The sequence below is a fragment of the Opisthorchis viverrini genome, assembly GCF_000715545.1.
Source record: "Opisthorchis viverrini unplaced genomic scaffold opera_v5_14, whole genome shotgun sequence".
Classification (NCBI taxonomy): domain Eukaryota; kingdom Metazoa; phylum Platyhelminthes; class Trematoda; order Opisthorchiida; family Opisthorchiidae; genus Opisthorchis; species Opisthorchis viverrini.
Window position 1 is genome coordinate 1,417,220 of NW_008751670.1, and position 20,575 is coordinate 1,437,794.

At 44.0% G+C, this 20,575-nt stretch overlaps 2 protein-coding genes across 2 annotated transcripts in view; one reads left to right on the forward strand and one right to left on the reverse strand.

Annotated features, from left to right (window-relative positions):
- Positions 1-20,575, reverse strand: part of T265_12766 (hypothetical protein) — a gene marked incomplete at both ends in the record, with an annotated part of 60,250 nt that overhangs the window by 13,554 nt on the left and 26,121 nt on the right. The window contains 11 exons of the mRNA XM_009165385.1: positions 703-990; positions 2,453-2,609; positions 4,026-4,192; positions 6,040-6,178; positions 6,424-6,581; positions 6,975-7,391; positions 8,095-8,429; positions 11,836-12,091; positions 13,305-14,195; positions 15,494-16,066; positions 18,846-20,065. Coding sequence (XP_009163649.1) covers positions 703-990; positions 2,453-2,609; positions 4,026-4,192; positions 6,040-6,178; positions 6,424-6,581; positions 6,975-7,391; positions 8,095-8,429; positions 11,836-12,091; positions 13,305-14,195; positions 15,494-16,066; positions 18,846-20,065 — 4,601 coding nt within the window. The remainder of the gene's footprint in view (positions 1-702; positions 991-2,452; positions 2,610-4,025; positions 4,193-6,039; positions 6,179-6,423; positions 6,582-6,974; positions 7,392-8,094; positions 8,430-11,835; positions 12,092-13,304; positions 14,196-15,493; positions 16,067-18,845; positions 20,066-20,575) is intronic.
- The window catches only part of T265_01315 (hypothetical protein), a gene marked incomplete at both ends in the record, with an annotated part of 22,231 nt that continues 10,453 nt past the window's right edge, over positions 8,798-20,575 (forward strand). The window contains 2 exons of the mRNA XM_009165321.1: positions 8,798-8,885; positions 11,862-12,006. Of these exons, the coding sequence (XP_009163585.1) occupies positions 8,798-8,885; positions 11,862-12,006 (233 nt within the window). The remainder of the gene's footprint in view (positions 8,886-11,861; positions 12,007-20,575) is intronic.

Sequence of the window (20,575 nt, forward strand, 5' to 3'; positions counted from 1 at the left end):
CCTTCTTGTGCTTCGTTCTTGAATCTCCGTCAACCTTTTGTCGTGTCGTACCAACTGAATCATGAGGCGACCTGTGTGCAGCAAATTCAGTTGGAGGACATCAAAAACGAGAGATTCACTTGAGTCTCCCGTGAAAACCGAATCAATTTGCAAATGGGTGTATCTATCACGAACTTTGATATATCTTTAAGAAGGAGCCAGTCAAAACGAACTGACAGTAATAGTCATTGTTCTATTCAAAGTACTGGTTGGAGAATACGAATTTTTTTCCTTTCGGTTCGTAATCCCTTGTGTTTGCTTAAATGTGTGAAATCTTCTAATAGGACAAGTGTGGCCAGCAGAATCCTTGCCCTCACTTTGGCTCAGATTTGAGAATGCGTATGTATGTTGATCAGTCGTGTATGTATGCTCAAGTGGCTCTTATCTGAACAATGAAGGCTCACCTGTTAGCACTTTTCTGTTCAGTTCGATCTATCATGTATTGGATATCGGCGGCAAACTAATGTTCCCTATTAGACAAGTCTTGATACGAAGGCATGGTGGCTTTATACTTTTCTGATGCATAGACACCAGTGCACTGGAACCGTTTGTATAGTACGAATTACAAGAACTACGGAACGGAATTGTGTAAGTACCACCTATTGCTAGTAAGCTGAACGAAAAGAAAACTGACCGAAGGGAAATGGGAGCAACCGAAACTACCTGGTCGCGTCTCATCCTCTTCGCTAAAGTTGTGCGACCCATGCGGGTCAAGTGGTCAATGGAACTCTTCCAGTCTTGGTTGTGCCTTAAGCGGGAACTTATTTCGCTGCCGCGCCGTAATAGACTCCTGAGCTTTGTGACTACTTGCTCCAACTTGTTCTGTAATCCAACCCGGATTTTTCCGGGGCTGGGACCACGCCGTCGTCTGCGCTGCAGCTTCTCAGACGGGTTTCCATGGTTTTCCGAAATTTGCTCAACCTTAACTGTTGACGATTCGGCCAACATTTGCTAAAAGAGACGAAGACGGATCAGACGATCACAACCGACTGACGAGAAAACCAGATATTTCACTATGAGATGAACAAGAATGCTTTGAATCAAGGTTGAGGTGACGGCCCCTAAGTATTTCGTGGGTAGACTGGGGTGAGAATGATTCATCTACCTTAGAAACATCCCTCAAAGGTTTATGTTGAAATATATCTTCATACTTACCTGAAGTTGTCCACAAAATGTTCCGATATGACACAAATTTATTCCATAAATTTTTGCTTCATGCCAGTAGATCTTCAGATTCACATGGAGACATCTTAAAATTGCTACTGAGATACCACATAAGTAATACTTGAGCGTGACCAAGACATACGATGATGGTTTCATCAAGACTTGTAGCTACAGGCTGTCCCAGCTAGGCGTGTCCTTTCTATGCTGGCTGAGATTCTCCTTCCGAGCAAACTACTTACATTTTGTAAGTAACGAAATTTTATTAAATTACTCGTGTTTGGAAGATGCATTTATTGTGTAAAACTCTTAAACCAGTTTACACTTGTAGCTACAGGCTGTCCCAGCTAGGCGTGTCCTTTCTATGCTGGCTGAGATTCTCCTTCCGAGCAAACTACTTACATTTTGTAAGTAACGAAATTTTATTAAATTACTCGTGTTTGGAAGATGCATTTATTGTGTAAAACTCTTAAACCAGTTTACGTCTGCGCAGAAAAGCAACTATTAACTTTTCTTTGGTCGTCGAATCAGGATAAAAATGATTGTAGGGGAAATTTCTGGAAATCTGGTAGTGGAATACATTAATCGGCTGCTGGACCAACTGTTACCTTAGGGTCTATCAAGTCCCAAGTTATGCCTGCAAAACACAGCTCCCACAAGCAGAGAATATCAGGAAAGAATTTCACCATCCGACGGATTGTCTCATGGCGGGGTTCAGAAACGTTGTTACTATCTACAAGCCTATCTCAGGTCCTTGAACGACGACATCTACGGTGATGTGAACATCTGCTACGATGCTGGTCTCTATACCATATCGAGGATGGCATTGTGGCCTCAGATGACAACTAAAAAGTTGAGCCATTGCTTTCAAAGGTAGCATGGAAAGCCAATTGTACAGATCAATCATGTAGTCGCCATGCTTGGGCAGCGTCTATCCGAGACATCCTGTTTCGAGAGGTGCTCCCTTTAAAGTGGGTTGGTTAAAACATGGCGCTCGGAACTATACAACGCTCCCTTTAAAGTGGGTTGGTTAAAACATGGCGCTAGGCAAGACCCTTTCAGACATTGGACCAAGTAAACACCTAATAACTATACAACATGTACCACCAACTACCGTATCAATTCCAAAAATGCGACGCTCCGATGATCAGCTTAGAAACTGTCATAGAAATGACAATAGTAAGGGTGCAATAACGTGGACATAACCGTATTAACTGATTGATCAGTGAGACTGCGCGTTAAGCATACTCACTTTAATGTCTGTTAGCCATTCCGGGATACATTCGACCAGGTTTTCTTCTTTTGATGATTCCATTGCGTCTATTCTCTTCAACCAGTCATCTATAGGACTTGACCAGTTAACATCCAAGTTACTGCAACTATCAGACTTGCTTATTGTGACTGATGTGCTGAAAAGCCAATGAAAGAGACTAATCACAGAAACGCTTGGAAGGTAAAGAAATGGACATGCATAGCTATTTGCCGAGAAAATATATATGAAAGATCTACTCTGATGGAAAAATCTCTTGCAAGGCCATTGAAACTTCTGGTTCAAGCTCAATAAGATCCACAGATCAACAAGCTTCCCTGTTAATCTCCACTCCCAGTGGTTTTTCTTTTCCATAGAGCCTTTATGAGCATGTGGCATAACAGAATTGGTTGCGTGGTTATTCAGTAACCCATTTCATCTCAAGTGATAAGTGTGAAGTACCTACGTGGGCACTTTAACTGATGGGTCCCTTAACAACCATTGAAACGGGTACTTGGACCATCGACTACGGAACGTCATAGGCTACCTAAATTCAGGCCTCCAATAGGTGATACTCCACGATCGATACTGTCTAATCAACCGTAATACAGTCAGTTTGTTTAGCAGTACGTATTGTTACCCAAAAGCTTGAAACTAAAAAGAAAGATTCGATTCAGCTTTGGATATGTAAAAATTTGGAGTTTCGGAGCGGCTTCGGACAAGCACGGCCTGCATCTGAGCAATCAACTTGTCCTCTACCAAAGGGATGGCTGATTCTTGCCAGAGTTAGATCACGTAGCACACAACAGTGACGTCATAGTCGATCGTTCTAGGTGTCTAGATAGCTATATGACAGGGCACATATTCATTCGACTTTAATACCCATTTCAACCTCTGATAAGCCAGAAGGCTATGTTTCATTGAGTGCAACTTCTTGCGCTTGTCCCTGACAGCGTTGTTTAGACAGACAATCGCATCTGCAGGAAGTAATAAACTGCAACAATATTGACGAACCCAACAGAAAGAGGAAGGTGGTAACTCTTGTCCGCTCCTGGGATTAACCAAAGGATAATCGAAAGACGCGCCCCTACCGCCGAGAGAAATACCTTTGTAACTGTTCATCACATACAACTGTACGCATTACTTGCATCCACGGTCAAAGTGAAAACGGAAAAACAGAAGGGAGATTTGTGATAGGTGCCTCTCGTAGACAAAGCCAGAACGTCCTCACCGTGTGGCTTGTAAAAGTCCTTCTTCAGAAATCGCTAACTAGTTGGAATATCTCGGTGATAAGACCGATACGTCCTCGTCGCTGAGAGTGGTGACAATATGCTCCCAGCTCCGTTCGCTTGCTTTCTCTGTGGCTCTAATCATCAGTAAGGACAATCTTAGTCTACGGTTGATAGAAAGTTCCAAGTGTGATAATGCACTTGCTTGGTGTACATCATGGTTAGATTACCACTATTTTATGATTAGTTAAGCTTTGCTTGCGAAGTCGGTGCTTCAGATGGGATGGTGTAATCTGACGTTCCGTGTCCTAGAATTACGAATATGTGCAAAAAAATTATCAACTCACGATTGTCTCCCCAAGCGGGTTATTTTCAGCAACTCCAAAATGCTGCGTTCAAAAGCACTTTCTAAACGAACCGCAAAATCTTGATAGATTTCTGCACTTCCGGTTGGTGACGGCATTCGCAGTAGTCCCGTTCTGAGATATTGCATAAAAGTCCGTTTGAGCAGTAACTGAAAGGAAGGTTAGTGAGTCCTGAATGACCACAGACTCAACATTTTACGATACAGCATAATGGAAACATAAGGATAGACTGGAAAACTTGCCACCACAAAACACGAAGGATCTTTTCCTTCGTGAATCCTGCCCAGATAAGCCCCACCACTAATGCAAAAAGTGCATGTGGGAAAAGCTAAGCCTCACCACTTTTTGCCAGCTCCAATTTAATGTACACACACAACTCTGACCTATTTTTGATGAAAACAATTCCTTATCCGCATCTAGGCTCATTTTGTGCAAACATTTTCTCCGTTCAGACGTAAAACATTAAATGAACTTTCTGACGCTCTCAACTCTCGTCCATGACAAGGAGACGGTAATATGTTTTTGGCAAAGCCACAGAGTGATCCATCAGCAACATTTATGCAACAATGGCCATAAAATGACACTTTCAACTGTTTCTGACAGATGGACGTGTAATGCCCGACATTGTCGGCAAGAAATCGGTCTTCGGCTGGAGCTCATACACAAACCATCGAATCTCTTTGGCACGCCAATGCGGCACACATCGATCTTTAGTGAACAGCTACTTGTGTGAGTTCGTTTGGAGGCAAAGGTACCGAAAAACGGACCTTTTCATGCAACTTATTAATGACATGTCCCAATTTCACCCTCTTCAATAAAAACGAAAAGTACAAACTTCATATCCTCTTTTTTCTAATCTTTTGTGGGTGGCGAGGGTTAATTTTTTGGCGGGGTTTATCTGAAAATGATCCTACACAAACACAAGTTTTCCAGGAGAAGACAACGTCATGTCAATTCACGAAGACCGAGAAGGACCTCAGTTCAAGTTGGATAATGTTCAAGTACTTCGTCGCACAAAAACAAAACGGGGGCGGAAATTTGCCGAGGTGTGGTAGTCCACATTAAAACCGACCAATACAAAAGTCTATATCGATCCAGTCTGTCAGCCACTGCGAACAAAAGAAGTACACAGCCACGGGACTCTGGACCACATAGGAAATCAAACGTCCTAACGACAAAGAACGCTACTAAAAATAGAAGGATATTCAATCAACCAATCAAGTGGATCGAAATCGGACCAAAAAGCAAGAAGGAAACCGTCCAATCAAAACGAAATAACAGAACTGTCGAATTGAAGACGCCCAACGGACCACCCAGGTACAAGAAAATAAGATCACACCGCGACTCAGATACCCGATTGACCCACTGAATTACGCGGAAGCCCCTTCGGGGACAACCAATCAATTTAGAGCTATTAGCCACTTTTCAGAACTATAAAAGCGCATGCAGAAGAGGGGGAATTTACTGACGATATCACATCCATTGGTGATGATCGTTTGCAAGTCAAATGCCACGCTCGGTGATCAGACCAACAACCCGACAACCTACCCGAGATACCTATTTTTCGCAACATTGCAAAAAACGTTATCAGTTTGATACTGGGAGACACTGAGCATACAAACATGATATCTGGCACAAATTCTATGGACAGCTGAAACAACAGAAAAACAGGTTCACACACACACACCGATTAAGTCAATGGCCGAACAACACAAACGACAGATCCAGGTGGGATTCAGATAAGTCTCCAGTAAACAACAACTTATTTCTCAGGTGAGCACATTTCGCCGAATGTTTTCAATCTGGTGTTCAAGAAGGAACACAAGATTGACAGAAACTCGGGGTAGTGCCAACTTGACGAGCCCCAAGAAGGGCGAAACCGGCCATGGACTGTTGGAGAGTTTTCAGCAACCTTATGAGTGATAAGTTCTGTCAAGAAGACTATCATGTTTACTGTTTCAAAGACAGCAACGAAGCAATCATCAGGAATACTTACCTGTAAGCTGTTTTGTTGAAGAAGTGATGTGTTGGAGATACGCGCGTGGTGCTGGTAGCGATCTAACTGCCGATGTATTTGGGGCAAAAGTAAGCGTGCTTGTTGTAGTACCCCATTTGCTATTCTGCTGCGCTTCTTTCTGTAAAGTGGGGCCAATGGAAAAGTTCGTGAAAACGATCGATATGCAGCCGAACTATAAATGATGGCCGGAAGCCCATTAAATAGAGGCACCCACAGCAAGGAGACAATACGGGTAGACCTCAGAACCTAAATGGTGATAGTTTCTGGTTTCTGAAATGATTAAGGAAATATCCTTAGGACAGTGATTATGTTAGTCGCCTCAGACCAAGTAAAAAGCTAATGTCAACCTGTCTATAGACTCACTCATAGCTTGAGTAACACAACAAAGCCGCGCGTTCGGAACGAACTCGCCGTGCCGTATCCGTCAGCACAGATAAGTCCATCTGTGTGTTTCGGTCGCTGGCAGCTAAGCTGAGCAGTTTTATCCAGCCCAGATTTCGACTCAATTCATAGTCAATCCGCTAGGGTAGAAAATAGGGTGGAAAGATTGAAGTGGACATGAAGTTAAGATACATGAACACTTTCGAGCAACCTTTTATTAAGTTGGAGAGACGAGGCGCATCATTTCACCCTGTTACAATGCAAACTAAGGATGCCGGTGCGGTTCGGTTGTTAAGAACAGAAGGAAAACAGAAATGCCTTGATCTTGTCTGCAAGGAGCGAAGCAATCGCTAGCGTGCAGACCGTAACTGACAACCAACCAGGGGATCACAAGAGTATCAAAATTGTTGGAGCAAAACTCAATTGGAGCTCATGAATGGGTGTTAATGGAGTCCGTCCATGTGAGATTCTATCCACTAAACACATGCTAAACAGTCGGATGGTGGAAAACTTATGTGGAATGAAGAACTGACCTCCTGGAAGCGAGCCGATTGAAGTTCTGTTTGTGTTAACATCCAACCAAGATGGGGTACACTAATGCCTTCAATGTGACTCCGATTTGATGTGAACGGGGACGAAGCAGTAGGATCAGGGAGAACCGAAAGTGCATTGCAGCCGGAACCTGGGACGATTGACAGTTTATCCAGCATGGCCCGCAGTCCGCATCGCATTTCAACAAATTGCTGTTGGCTGAGGACCGCCTGATGCAAAGTGGTGTTTAGGATATTACACCATAACAACAGCAAGTCCACTAGGGTCAACTGAACACCAAACACGACAGGGGAAGATGTGCTGATATGTGTAACACGATCCGACGCCGCAGCGTGTCCAAAGCCCGTATAAAATTCTTTTACCAACACCCACGATTCTCTAAGAACGTTGGAGTGTTCCTAAAACAAAAGCAGTTGATATATGGCGATCACATGTGAAGATAGAGGCAAAAACGTTACCTAGATACTTTACTAAGTCCACAAGGTAACTAAAGGTGTAACACTGTCTTTCTCAAGTCTTTATTTCTTTTTTAGCTCATCAATTCAAAGACGTCAGTGAATGGGGGTAAACTAGTAGGTATAAGCCATGGATGAAGCATACATGAAAGAAAGAAAACCGACGAAAGGGATAATGGCATCGGAAAACAGTGTATGGTACGGACCCTCAAGATGCACTGTTGAAATTTGCCAGTTGTGTATGACTGTACCACACTGATAAGTTTCGACCGGCTGATGTTTCGATCACTGATGGTGAAGTGACTTCTCACTCAGTTTATTAATCACTGTAACAAGTTTGTATTGCACTAAACCTAACATGAAGGTAGGCTACAACAATTTGGCATACAGACACAAAGCTCAATTATTTCACCTAGAGGTAACACACTACTCACAAGGTTGTTGGCGCAGCCCATTATAAGCGAGAGATTCAGCTGGGTTCGGCTGCGTCTCCTGTCCAGACTGAATTCGTATACAAATGAGAGTACTTATCCAAGGCTGATTTATTCCGCTGCAAACTAGTCATCGGTTTACAGGCCTATTTAATGTATAGAAGTCATACTGAGCATCAGGATAAAAGTCAAGCTGAAAAAAAGAGTTGCCTCACCTGAAGCATTTCTGTATCTCGCTTGGAAAGGTCATGGGTTGCGATAGTGAGGTCACGCAATAAACCAAAAGCATCAAGTATTTTAGCATCAATGCGCGTCAGATGAGCACGGTAACATTCACCAGCTTCCGAAGACTCAGTGATGAGCTTTTGTTGCAACCTCCACCGAACGCAAACGGGGTCAGAGAACAACCGAGGATGACCATCTTCGGTTGAACTTGGAGGTATTAAAATGTATTCGTCTAGATTGCACAACTGACCAAACGACGATTCATAGCCCTCCAACATTTTCAGTTGATCTGCAATGCTGCCGTCGGCTTCAAAAGTGTTCACATCTGTCAAGACAGATACAAAGGGGGAGTATTTGTGATTTGCTCGAGCGTAAACGGATAGTTAATAGAGAATGATTTGCTATGCAAAGGTTATGTACTGGAAGCAAAGACGGGTGAGAGTTCCATCATCCTCAATGGGTTTTCCTTTATTGGTGTCCTCGAAGTGCTGTGATTTTTCCATATGTCTGCTCCTTCACTGGAGACCAACTAAACCTATGGAAGGCCTATTCATTTCAACTGGGTTTGCAATGGACCATACAGAAAGTCCTGATGTTCAAGGTGGAACATGGCGGTTGAGATGACATGATTGGTACATTCCAAATTTGAAGAAGATTGTAACGAGTGGGCTTCTCGTAAGGCCCAAAGAAGCCATGCTCTGTCATCACGTCCAACGGGTCGGCGTTCGTACAGTGTCCGACGAGCAACAGCACTACCAAAACGCCAAGGTCTCAAGGCAAGGTATGTTTCTGACAGTCTATCAAGGGCCACCCTTGAAACTATATATTACATTCTCCAGAACAGTATACGAAAAGAAATGCATCGCAAAGACAGCCTGAGCAGAAATAATAGACAATAGGGAAACTTAAGGATGACCACAATAGCTAAACGTCGACTAACTGAATTTCAATTTCACCGCTGTATCGAGTATATTGAATTTCCAGGTGAATCGATAGTCTAGCAGTGAGGGCAGTAAAGGACTTGAAAAGACAGGAACGCAATCACTACTCGGTGAAGCTACCAAACAGTGACGGTTGTGATCTGACCAAACAAGTGGGTGATCATTGGATTTATTCAAGCACGTCATTGTACACTGTTTCATCAGCTTATCCCCAGAGAGAAAGTAGAATTCCAAGGAACCAGATCCTCAACTGAAACCCAGCAGTGTCATTCAAAGACGCGCCTACAGAGATAATCCAAAAAAACAAGAACGGGCGATTCACACAAGCCCAGACTTGAGCAAATCCCACGCGACACTCAGGTGCCTATAATCAGGTACCAAGCGAGAATTTTAAGGTGACAGACAGCGTGATAATTATTCAGCAACTGATTACGCGGCCGGTACACACAGCGAATAAATAATTCCCAGGCATAATTGGATGCAGCATTTTGAGTTGAACTCCAGTCGTTCATCTCTGTCTGAGGGGCAAATGGTCCCAATCAGCTCCCTGTCACGCAATACTAGGTTAATCTTTTCCCTGTGCTAACTCACATCCTCATTTGTGTTGACACCTGACTCTGGTTTGTAGGCAGCAGTCCATTTTCTGCGTTGTTTCGATTATGCGCGGGTGCCCGGTGGACTGTCGATTGTTCCCGAGGAGAACCGTCAACTAGATGTGGTCTCTATGAAGCCAACATAACATGACCCCTTAACCGTATATGGTACGAAATGCAAAATGGAATGTGAGCTGATCAAGTTGCCAGGATAGCACTAATTTGCATTGGGGCGAAGAGCCATCCGTTGGCGTAATACCGAAAGGTAGAGAACAACTCATCAGATGGAATTCTGCCCGAAAAAAGTACCTCTCCGATCGATCAGAAAACGTTGAATAAAAATCCGTACGAAGAAATTACCACGCGACAAGCCAGTCAGTACCAAGCTGACAGATATTGAGGCGTGGCGAACGTACAGATGCATTTTAGTCAGCCGCCGGTGGCCCAGAGGTAACTGCTTCCAATCCTCTCCGGAATTCGACAAGCAGATATGGTCGATTATTTCCGACGACTGCTAACAAGCGAGACAGGCTTGCTACCGCTCTATCACAGCACGTTGAGCGAACTTGAACTAACATACCTGAACGGGCAGATAGGTTAACACTTTTAGCCACACGACCAGTCAGCCGGACTCCTCAAACGGTATGCAGATTGGGTCAGAACTTATAAGGGTCAGAACTTCGTCACCCGGGTTTTTCGCAAAGTTAAGGCGCATGTGGACAGGTGCGACACATCAGTACGAGAATCGTCTGAACTCGAGATAGCTCAGCGTTTAGAGCGCTTACTTATTGACCACAAGGTCGGTGGTTCTAATCCAGCCTGGGCATCACAACTGGTTCTATCTAGACCTGGGTAACCTGGTAGTGTCTCGGCCCAAGTGACTCCTTGGATTGGCATGGCACTTATGCAGCTGAACGACAATGTACTAATATTTATTACTATCGGAATTGTCCCATGAAAGTAGTGGGTTCGGAAACCCATTCAGGATCCGGAAGATTTATACGGATGACTCTGAGGAAGGAAGGAGCACAGCTGTGTAATACCTTCCGGCTTTTTAGTATACATGAGCATTGTAATGTACTACTCATAAGGTTGCTGAAAAGCCGTCGACAGCCCACGACCGGTTTCGCCCTATTTGGGGCTCATCAGGTAGGCGCAGTCCCCGGGTTTCTGTCAACCTTATGTTCTACTTGAAACAAATTACGCGAAATTAGCGAATACACATTCATTTGCAAACTAATTTGGTTTTGCGAGAGACTCACCTGGAACCCAGCTGAATCTATCGTCTGTGATGCTCTCAGGCAACTGAATGTGCTGCACCAGGCCGCCTCATGTTTCAGTCGCTACGATATTCGAGATATCGCGATACATGTATATCTTTGTAGTGTACTACTCATAGGGTTGCTGAAAACCCGTCGACAGCCCTTGAGAACATCACAAATGAGAGATTCAACTGGGTTCCAGGTGAGTCTCTCGAAAAAACAAATTAGTTTGCAAATGAGTGTATATTCGCTAATATATGAGCTTTGCTGATGAAAGCCAAAAAATGGACAAAAATTTCTCGGATATAGCTTCCATGGGCCAACCAGAAGGTGCAAAAGTCCTGATAACCTGACCATATACGAATATGGAAGAAAGAGAACAAGTTTAGGGGAAAGAAATCTCGTCAAAAAACGTGATTCAAAGGCTTCTCCAAACAGACCACGCCCTTCCGGTGGAGTGGGAATCTTTGGAACCAAACAGTCTTCAGATTGGTTCTTCGTCTGTCTTAATACTTAACCAATCAGATAACATGTATGTGGCTCGGTAAGCAATCGATTGTCTACCAAAACTTTCCGAAATGGAAGTTTTTAGAGGAAATGATGAGTTACGTTTTTAGGAGTTTGTGTGTAGGCGTGAATCGTCTTGAAGAGCCAAAGACCACACCCTTCCAGTGGAATAAAAGGCCTCGGAATCAAAGATTGGTTCGCTTCTGCCTTGACCACTCTGATAACTTAAGCATGTGGCCCACCACCAAATCTTTCCAAAATGAGCGCATTTAGAAGACATAATAAGTGAGGTTTATACGTACTGTAGTCAAAGCTACGTTACGTTGAAACACATAGCAGTCGTGTTTGGAAATGAAGCAAGAGCATGGACAACCATAATGAGATGGAAAGGAAAATACTTCGAGTGAAATCTGGACTAAAACACATACTTTTATCTTCTAATCTTGTTCTAAAGCGTTCGAGCTCGTTGTCCAGAATTTGATTGGAAACTTGCGATCGAAGGTAGAGGAAATGGAACCATTGTTCGAGAATATTCTCCACCACAGTAGTACATTGAAACAGCCGGTTATTCACATCCAGCAAGCGGCTCAAAAGTGGCAGTAAGTGTTTAGCTGCGCAGTCATCACCATGTACTACCATCTTGATTGCCAATTTGGTGCAGCTGAGTATTTGAGGCCAGATCGTCTGTGTGGAAAATAACGAACAATACTCATCCACCAAAGATTTTTGCATATAAGTGGGCAAACATCAGTAATCAGTGTATTACCTAACAGGCAGCCCATAAATCCAGTCAATCGTAATTCGTTCACGCAATTGGATCACCTACATTCGTTTGCTCTGAAGTTGAGTCTGTATGATGACAGAGAAATCAAGTAAACCATTGACAAACGACTCGTTGGGGTTTCCCAGGCCTCCGTAAAATATGCGGATAGAAATGTCTGAGTTACACATAACCTGTTCCGTACGAAAAGTTTGGGTTTGTATGAGATGAAATCATAAGATTGAATCTAACGATGCAGATACCTGCATTCATACGGGTACATTTTTTTAAAACGAATTTGTGGATAGAACTACACCAATTCAAGTTTCCCAAAGAGTCGGTCGATCCGAGAGATACTGAAAGCACCGTTAATCGTATAAATAAATGATCACACCATTGCAGTGGCATTGTGGTCCATTTGCACGTGTTTTTGCCTCTGAAGACTTCAAACAAACCCGGTTGGTTTTCACCTCGCCCCTCTACGCCATCAACACGGACCATTATGGATCGGAGATCTGAGTAATTAATCAGCTGATCTGACTAACTGGTAGGATGCATGCCTATTTAAAAGTGTATACAGTTTCACCAAACACAGCCAAACTATGGAGATATTGCATAGAAGGTCACGACGATGATTGGTACATCGCCAGTTATAAGGTAACAATGGTTGTAGCCTCTGGAATCAGTGTTTTGTTTCCAAGGGTTTTGGGCTTTCATTCAATGGTGCTTCCCCTCCATTAGGCTACTTAACGGATCCATCAGGATTACGTCAGGTGTTGCTATAAAACGCTGGGAATGTGCTGGGATATTGGTAGCTAAGGTGCGTTTATTGGTTGTTGATTAGGCGGCCGTTGACCCGTTCGCCGAGCTTAGCAATTAGCTGGCCAGTACTTTGTCATCAAACGAGGAGACATCATTAATACGCAGCCGATCAACCACCAGGCCGGCCGACCAATCGAAAAAATCGGCTGTTCCGATATCATAAATTCGGCAGATCATAAATCGAAAAGTACCCCAAATCCGACTTTTGTAGTCACTAAAGCAGAACTGTAAGCCGAAGACGTTGGTGGAAAATTCTTGCAAATATTTGGGGTGATGCACGCCTGAGAGATGCAGAAGGTCACTGGATATACGTACCATTTGCTTGGAATATGCATCGACAATGCTGCTCAAGTTCCAGTCCCCCGTGTCTACAACTTCTGGTGAAACAATTACCTCCTGAGGTCCACTGACCTGTGGTTCTCGTTGTTCATCAATGGACTTCAAGGCATTCTCAAGCCGGAATAATCGGTCGAAAAAGCTAACCCCATCTTCTCGGTTACATGAGGTAGCTAAAGGCCGGTCGGGACAATTTTCTAACCATCGAGCCATCGATAACGGCGAGAGGTAGGGGTTTAATTGAATAAGAACTGATAACAACTTCATTCGCAGCGTTAGAGAAGTCGACGGTTTGTGTAGCTGATTGTTCATGTTCCCAATAATATGCTGCGTCTGCGCCCACGTCATATTCCCAATAATATGCTGCGTCTGCGCCCACCGTAGTCGTTGTTGCTGTTTGTGCATTACCACCAAACCCACTAGATCACGAGTCTGACAGATTTGTTGTTGAACGCGGTCCAGCTCCAGAGCGCACCACTCGTCAAGACCAGGCGCGTCCTTCGGACCGTCGGCATCTCCTCCTTTTTTCTCCAACCCCATTTCCCCGGATAGGTTCGAGAGTACATGGTAGTCAGCTAAGAAGTCGAAGACATCTGTGATACCTGGCTTTGGGTTACAACTCCCGTCTTCGTTGTACCTTCCTGCCAAGTCTGTGACACTTTTTCGTTGACAAAATTCTAGCACACGTTGGCTTACCAGACAACCACGCATAAGGATGCGTGTCTGTTGCATCATGTTACACAGGTGCACCTGAGCAGCTTCGGCTCTTTCCACGACTCTGACTCGACTCGCTTCACACAAAGCCATACGATGAAGGAGAAACTGTTGAGAGGGGAAGAGGCAGGCAAACTCCTTGTTAGTTGTATACAACTAAAGAAATCTGTGAGTCTTTCCAGTGCATCTAATTATGGAGAATTCTACCCAAGCAGTAATAGTCATGTCAAGCAGGCGCGACCATCATCAACCTACAAATGGTTCCATACTCTTGTTAATTTTAAAGGAAACAGCTGCTTCAACCATCATCGGCACTTGATTTATCACATACGTTCAGTGGTCTGTCCGCCTTGCATGTCTGGTAAAAAAATGTGAACAAGATAGCCCACTTAAAAACATCATAAACGAGAGATTCAGTTGGGTTCCAGGTGAGTCTCTCGTCAAAACCAAATTGGTATGCAGATGAGTGCATTTCACTAATTTCGTGCAATTTGGTACAAGTAGAACATAAGATTGACGGAAACTCGGGGACTGTGCTTAACTGATGAGCCCCAAGAAAAGCGAAACCGGTCGTGGGCTGTCGAGGAGTTTCAGCAACCTAATGAGCAGTGCATTACAAATATATATAAGTATTGTTTTTCTCCGAGATCGTTTTGTACTTTAGCATGTTCCAAATTTTGACTGAATGAGCTCAAGGAGTCTCGGCGGCAATTCTGACGAGTCTCTAGCATAGCGGCGTTTAAACCTTGTAACATACGAATCAAAAGATCTCGAGCTAACAGACTGTGCATCGTCCTTGAAATGAGTGGTTGTATATAACCTCCCAATAAGCAATACACCAGATATGGAAACATTTGCAGTGACCCCAGGGGTTTCTTGTAGGCAAGGAGCGCCGTAGTAGTATCATCTTTTGAGGTCTTTATTCCCGAAAAACAAGTGTAAGGGGTATAAGGAAGCGGATCCGAAATTAATTGAAGGGGACTGAACCCGGGCTGCAGGAAGGTAACCTTACGGTCATGTGCAGTTGGTCACGTGGAAGTTTTCACGTGGTTTCTTCTAACGCAAGTAGTGGTGTCACCCAAATTGTGTTACCATCACCCCTCTACAACATAAATTATTCACTAATTCATATCCTTTGATAAAGAGGCGTAACAAGTTACTGACTACTCATTTCTTTCTCTGGTAAACACCATATTTAACACCAGAGCTCCTGACACTCTGTCATCCATCAAAGCTCATGCGACAATTCGAGAATCTTTTCGGGTACAGTTAGAGTAGAGCAAGTCTATGACAACAAGTTCCAGTTCTAAACAAAGCTTAAGGTGAAACTGTTTGGTGCTTCAGTCAAATTGTAGCCCTTAAGAAAAATTGACATGTTATTCCTCATGCGATTACTAAGCTTATTACAGCTGTTTTATCATCACACGTTTTTTTACATTATTCGTAGCTCTCACCTGATGCATTTGGGAGTGAATCAAGTTGGCGCTTTTGAGTTTTGCCAACTGATCGATGAAATGCTGACATTTAGCCATGTACTGTGAATAGAAGTCCAGCGTCCCGCACGCTCTCCATGGACTACAACCCGTTTCCATAGCTGCAAACCATACGCGCATCCGCTCGGAAATCTTCTGTTGCAGAAAGCCAACTGAGTTCAGTAGACAGCCAAAATAGTTCGCTTTCTCCTTCTCCGTGATCGCTATCGGGTGATGAGCGAAAGCACACTGTATTAAAAATTCTAGCTCTCCAACGCCATGGAAAAGCTGCAACTGTTGCTGATTCAATTGATTCCACTCGTCGACCGAGTCTTCATTCATTGACAGATCGAGATTTAACTCATTCAACTTATCCTGGATCCTCTGCACTTGACCTGGTAAGTCTAACAGATTCATTTGGTATTCGACTACGTGTTGCTCACAAGTTTCATAAGCTGGCAAGGTGAATCTCAACGTATCCGTTGCAAACAGCGTAACTTCTTCCTTTAACTTGTCCAGACGGGAAAAAAGTTCCGCAAGGCGTTCCCGTTTGCGCTATCGGAAACAAGGAGGACAATAGCTTTCGTCGGTGAAAAAGATAGGAGATGTGTGGATACATTCGGGGATATACTGTGGGTACATTTCACACATATAAAGGAATTCAGATATTGACTTTCAACCAGCCACATATAGCATGAACTTTTTGCGAAGGATATTGCAGGGAATCTAACCATTTGGTTACACACTTCTGATAAGACTGGACTGTTGCGTCCAACAGATTCATCTAGATGCCTGCTACTAGGCATTCACCCGGTTCCACTGAAATTTCTGTTGAACACTGAAGAGCTCATTCAGATATGTAGTCCTAATCCGGAATCAGCGTTCAAAACTAAACCGCAACAGAAAGAGCGACCTATCCAAACCAACTGGAACTTAAAAGCCCCAGGAGAAAATAGAAAATTCCATCCTAAGGTCAACAAAACGTCTTAGTCGTAGGTTTCATGCTGCAACACAAAGTAAACTTATTGTGAAAAGCCAGGAAAAGTGGTAAAATATCACCAACAGTGCACGAATCTCAAAGAAGATTCGAACACGGAGCGTTCCGAAAAGAATATTACCATATTACCATTCAGCAACAGAGGATTAATCACTAGTGTAGCCAAATGGCGCCCATTCTTCAACCGTACAGTTAAATCAGTTCACATCATCTGTTGTTGACTCGCGTGACTTTCGCGATTCCCTTTTCTGAACGGACTACTCATATCCTGTGAGTGGAAAGGTGTAAGATTTACGATTCTAGCTATTATTCCGCACGCCAAAGTCCACAAACGCCAAGCAACAGAGAAGCACCGTATAGCGATTACTGTCTTGGAAAATTATCAGCAATTTTTACCCCATGTATTTTGGTTGCAGAATCAAATTATCGATTGAAATTGATCACTCACAATAGGACGAAGATATCAGGAACAGTGATATACACATGCTTGAACATGCTTGTCAGGCTGACTGGACACAACTGTCGGTTAGGTCCTAAGCTGCATTACCGCCTGGATCCAACCAATTCGTATTTTTACCTCAACGTCGCTGCAGAGGAATAGCGCTTGCATGCCAATTATGGGAAGAAACCGACTAATTACTTAGAGACAGCTACACTCTAGTGATATGCACTTCAGCATTGTTTTGTTCGCTGAGCTAGGCCGCACACGTTTTATCGCCAGTCAAGTTGCCACCATTAGCAAGTCGCCAAGGGCGCAGAGCAGGGGAGTATTCGCCAGCGGCATAGTGTAGTGAACCGGCAAGCAAAATGGCAACAGTGAGTGCGTGTTGCATCAATTTGAGCATAGCAGTGCGTGCGGACCTGAAGAACGGAACTAACTAGGTAAGCTTATTGTGGCCGTTTTCGCTTTGGATTAGATGTTTAGTTGGTAGGGCATGGACAACAACAGTTCGCACAGTTTGGTAAGTCGACAACACAAGACGGGCTTGTCGAGCCTTCGGTAGAGCGGCTAGCTTAATGGGTCAGTTGTGTGACAGGGGCCCTTTGTTCCCATGCGCACGCGTCTTCAAGGGCGTATGAGCTGAGTGCAGTCCTGACCCGGTACCTCCCACGTGTTTTCAAAAAAGGTACCACTCCTCGAACTACCGATCAGACGTACGTGTGAGGTGAGTGTGACTCTGTGAGTCTGTTTGAGTTGACAACACCTGCACCCCCATCCTACGCGTTCGTAGGGAAGAGGGTTCAGCTGTCACTCCACCAGTTAGCTGGGCGCGTGAGATGTTCGCGCCTTCCATGTGCTGAATGGGTGCTAAAAAGTGCATTGGTTGCCCGACTCCGGTGACGTACAAATGAGTCAGTAGGACAGCCATTGATGTTCGGTTGGTCACTCACGTACATACCAACTGGTGCGAACGGGAGGTCTAGTGAACACTCACACAAAACTTCCATTTCTGATTTTCTACATTCGAACGTGCGACGCAAGAACAATTTAAGGGTTGGAATGGTTGGGCTGCCAAATTTTTTCCCCTAAGAAAAACCACACACAAGGTTAACATAGACTGGTAGTATAGGGGATGCATGGAACGCAGTTTTCCGGAATAAAAAACGGTGGGAAGTTTTCTAATGTTAACTCGGGGACAGGTGACACGTATCCAATTATATGGCCTCAAAAATGCATCCCAAATGAAATCTATCAATTCCTTCAGCATACAATCACCCCCTGGGAAGCAGCGAAACGAGATATCCCAAAAGACGAAGAAGAATGGTGCATTGGATTACCGAATCAACATAATGTGGGTGATTTGCTCAAAAAGAATATCCGATAAACTGCATGAATAAGCTGTCTGATAAGCCGTCATTCGAAGAGCCGATCGACCCCGGATCACGTGATATGAAGCGTTATGATCGAAGGGGATTAGTGCTCTATCTTTTGCGCAGGTTAAGTAAACAGCTGATTAGCCACCCATAACGGAAGCGTATGGTGACCGGAAAGCTTGGGGGTCTACTTGGAGATTCCTGAGATGCGAATTGCTGACAGGTCCCAACAAGGACTAAACACCTTCAAAATGCTTCTAGACTATTCGGGATGAGGTAATTTAACTTGAAAGATGAAGTCCTTATTTAAAAGCAACGTCTGACCGAAGAGTTTCGCGGCTAACAGCATAGTAATCTTCGTATCCAAATATCTTACAAGCCTATACACCGGGACCAATAGAACGGGGTCTCTAGCTCACCCAAACAGTGTTGACAAAAACTTCAGAGAATCAAGGTTTAGGAACAACAGAAATATTACGTTATATCCAGAGAATTAAATGCATTCTAACTCCCACCGTATACCTTCTGCACCGCGAAACCATATTGCATCAAACAGTCACTTTTGTCCGAGTATTGCAACAAGTCACCGGATTGGTTGTACCGACAAAATTCTTCCGCTTCATATTCCAACAGTCTTATGTGTCTCTGGAGTTCTTCATATCGGATACACTTTGCCAACAACCTCTCCCGAGCGCCTTCCGCTACTTCCATCAAAGCGAACCACGTCTCGTGAAGCCTATAGAGGGCTTCTTTTGTAGTGCTCGTGTGAACCTTGAGAAACTGCACAAGGACAGGAAAACGCCTGTTTAGTTTTTCATACGCATTTTTCCAAATGTGAAGGTTCCCTCTCAACCTATCTATCTTATCTATAAGCTGATTCCCCGGTTGTTGTTGATCCATATTTGTCAAGTGAATCAAAAACCACCTCTGAAGTAAGGAGAAGCTATCGATCTCCGGATCCTCCACAAGCGTTGCCAGACTACCGCACAATTCACTCATTCGTTCTTCTAGCGCGCGTTTCAACGAATTATGCATAGTGTAGGCCTGGTCTCTTTTGCCAGCAAGAATGTCTAGCAACGAGTGGGTCTCCACAGAGCTAGTGGGAAGCAAAATACCAGAGTCTGAATACTCCAGCTGAGTAGCATGTGACCCAGTCACCTCGGAATAAATCAACTCCAAGTGCTTCAACTTGGAGTTGAGCGCCTCAACATCAACCTCTTGATCCATACACATTTCAGAATTTTGTGGCAACCAACGCTGACTTGATTTCACCTTTGTCTCAAACATGATTATCCGATCTTCAAGCCACCTGACAGAGTGAATGCACTCCGTCAATTTCACGAACAAATCTTTTGTCCAACGTATGAGGCGAGTCCATTCAGCCGAAAATCGAGCATTCCAGTTTATTAGGTGGAACGAATCGCGAACTGGAAACCGAGGTTCAAATGTTGCCAAATGGGAGTGAAACCGCCGGAGTTGGATAATCAACTCATCCCCTATCCCGTCCAACTCCCACAATCTCCAAACGAAGCCTCGAATCAGATCTTGTTGCTTTAATATCTGATCCAGTGCCTGAGATGAACTTAGCATACGATGAACCACACTTGATGGACTGGGCAGTCCCAATGTTTGATGGGATGTCGTCAGTTCTTCGTTCATCCATTCAATGAACGTGAGATGAATCACAGGTGCCAATTCTACGGGATAACCAGGCAATTGGTCACACAGTTTTGATGTGGCTTCTGAAACAAATAGAAAGACAAAAGTTGTGCGGCATGATCAGCTGTGGTGCACAAACTGAGAGGCTACTCAAACAACATGAAAAAAATCCCATTTTTACCAGCGACAACTGAAAGCACACCAGAATCTTCTAGAAAATGAGTCTATTTCGACAGAAAACATATCACACCGATACAGCGTGCTATTAGGTCTTAGTGAAGCCGGCGAAATCATCTAGAAAACGGACTGACGAGAACAGGACAGAATGCACAGAGTCGGGCTGTTATATACTGAGTAGGTGAACTTGTTCAGTCTTTTGTGTTCGCAGTGCTATACAAGCCGTGGTACTGTTTCAATGCGTAGCTTCCATGCGAGTGGTGGATAGCGCGGAGCTTGAACAACCGTCAAACATACACAGAAGCAATCGATAGTTTGAGGAATACTTCGAAAATAAACCTTCTGGTCAAGAGCCGAGTGTAGAAATGTCTACAGACATACTGAAATGTCTTTATCCGTTTGGGGTTTTTTTCAAA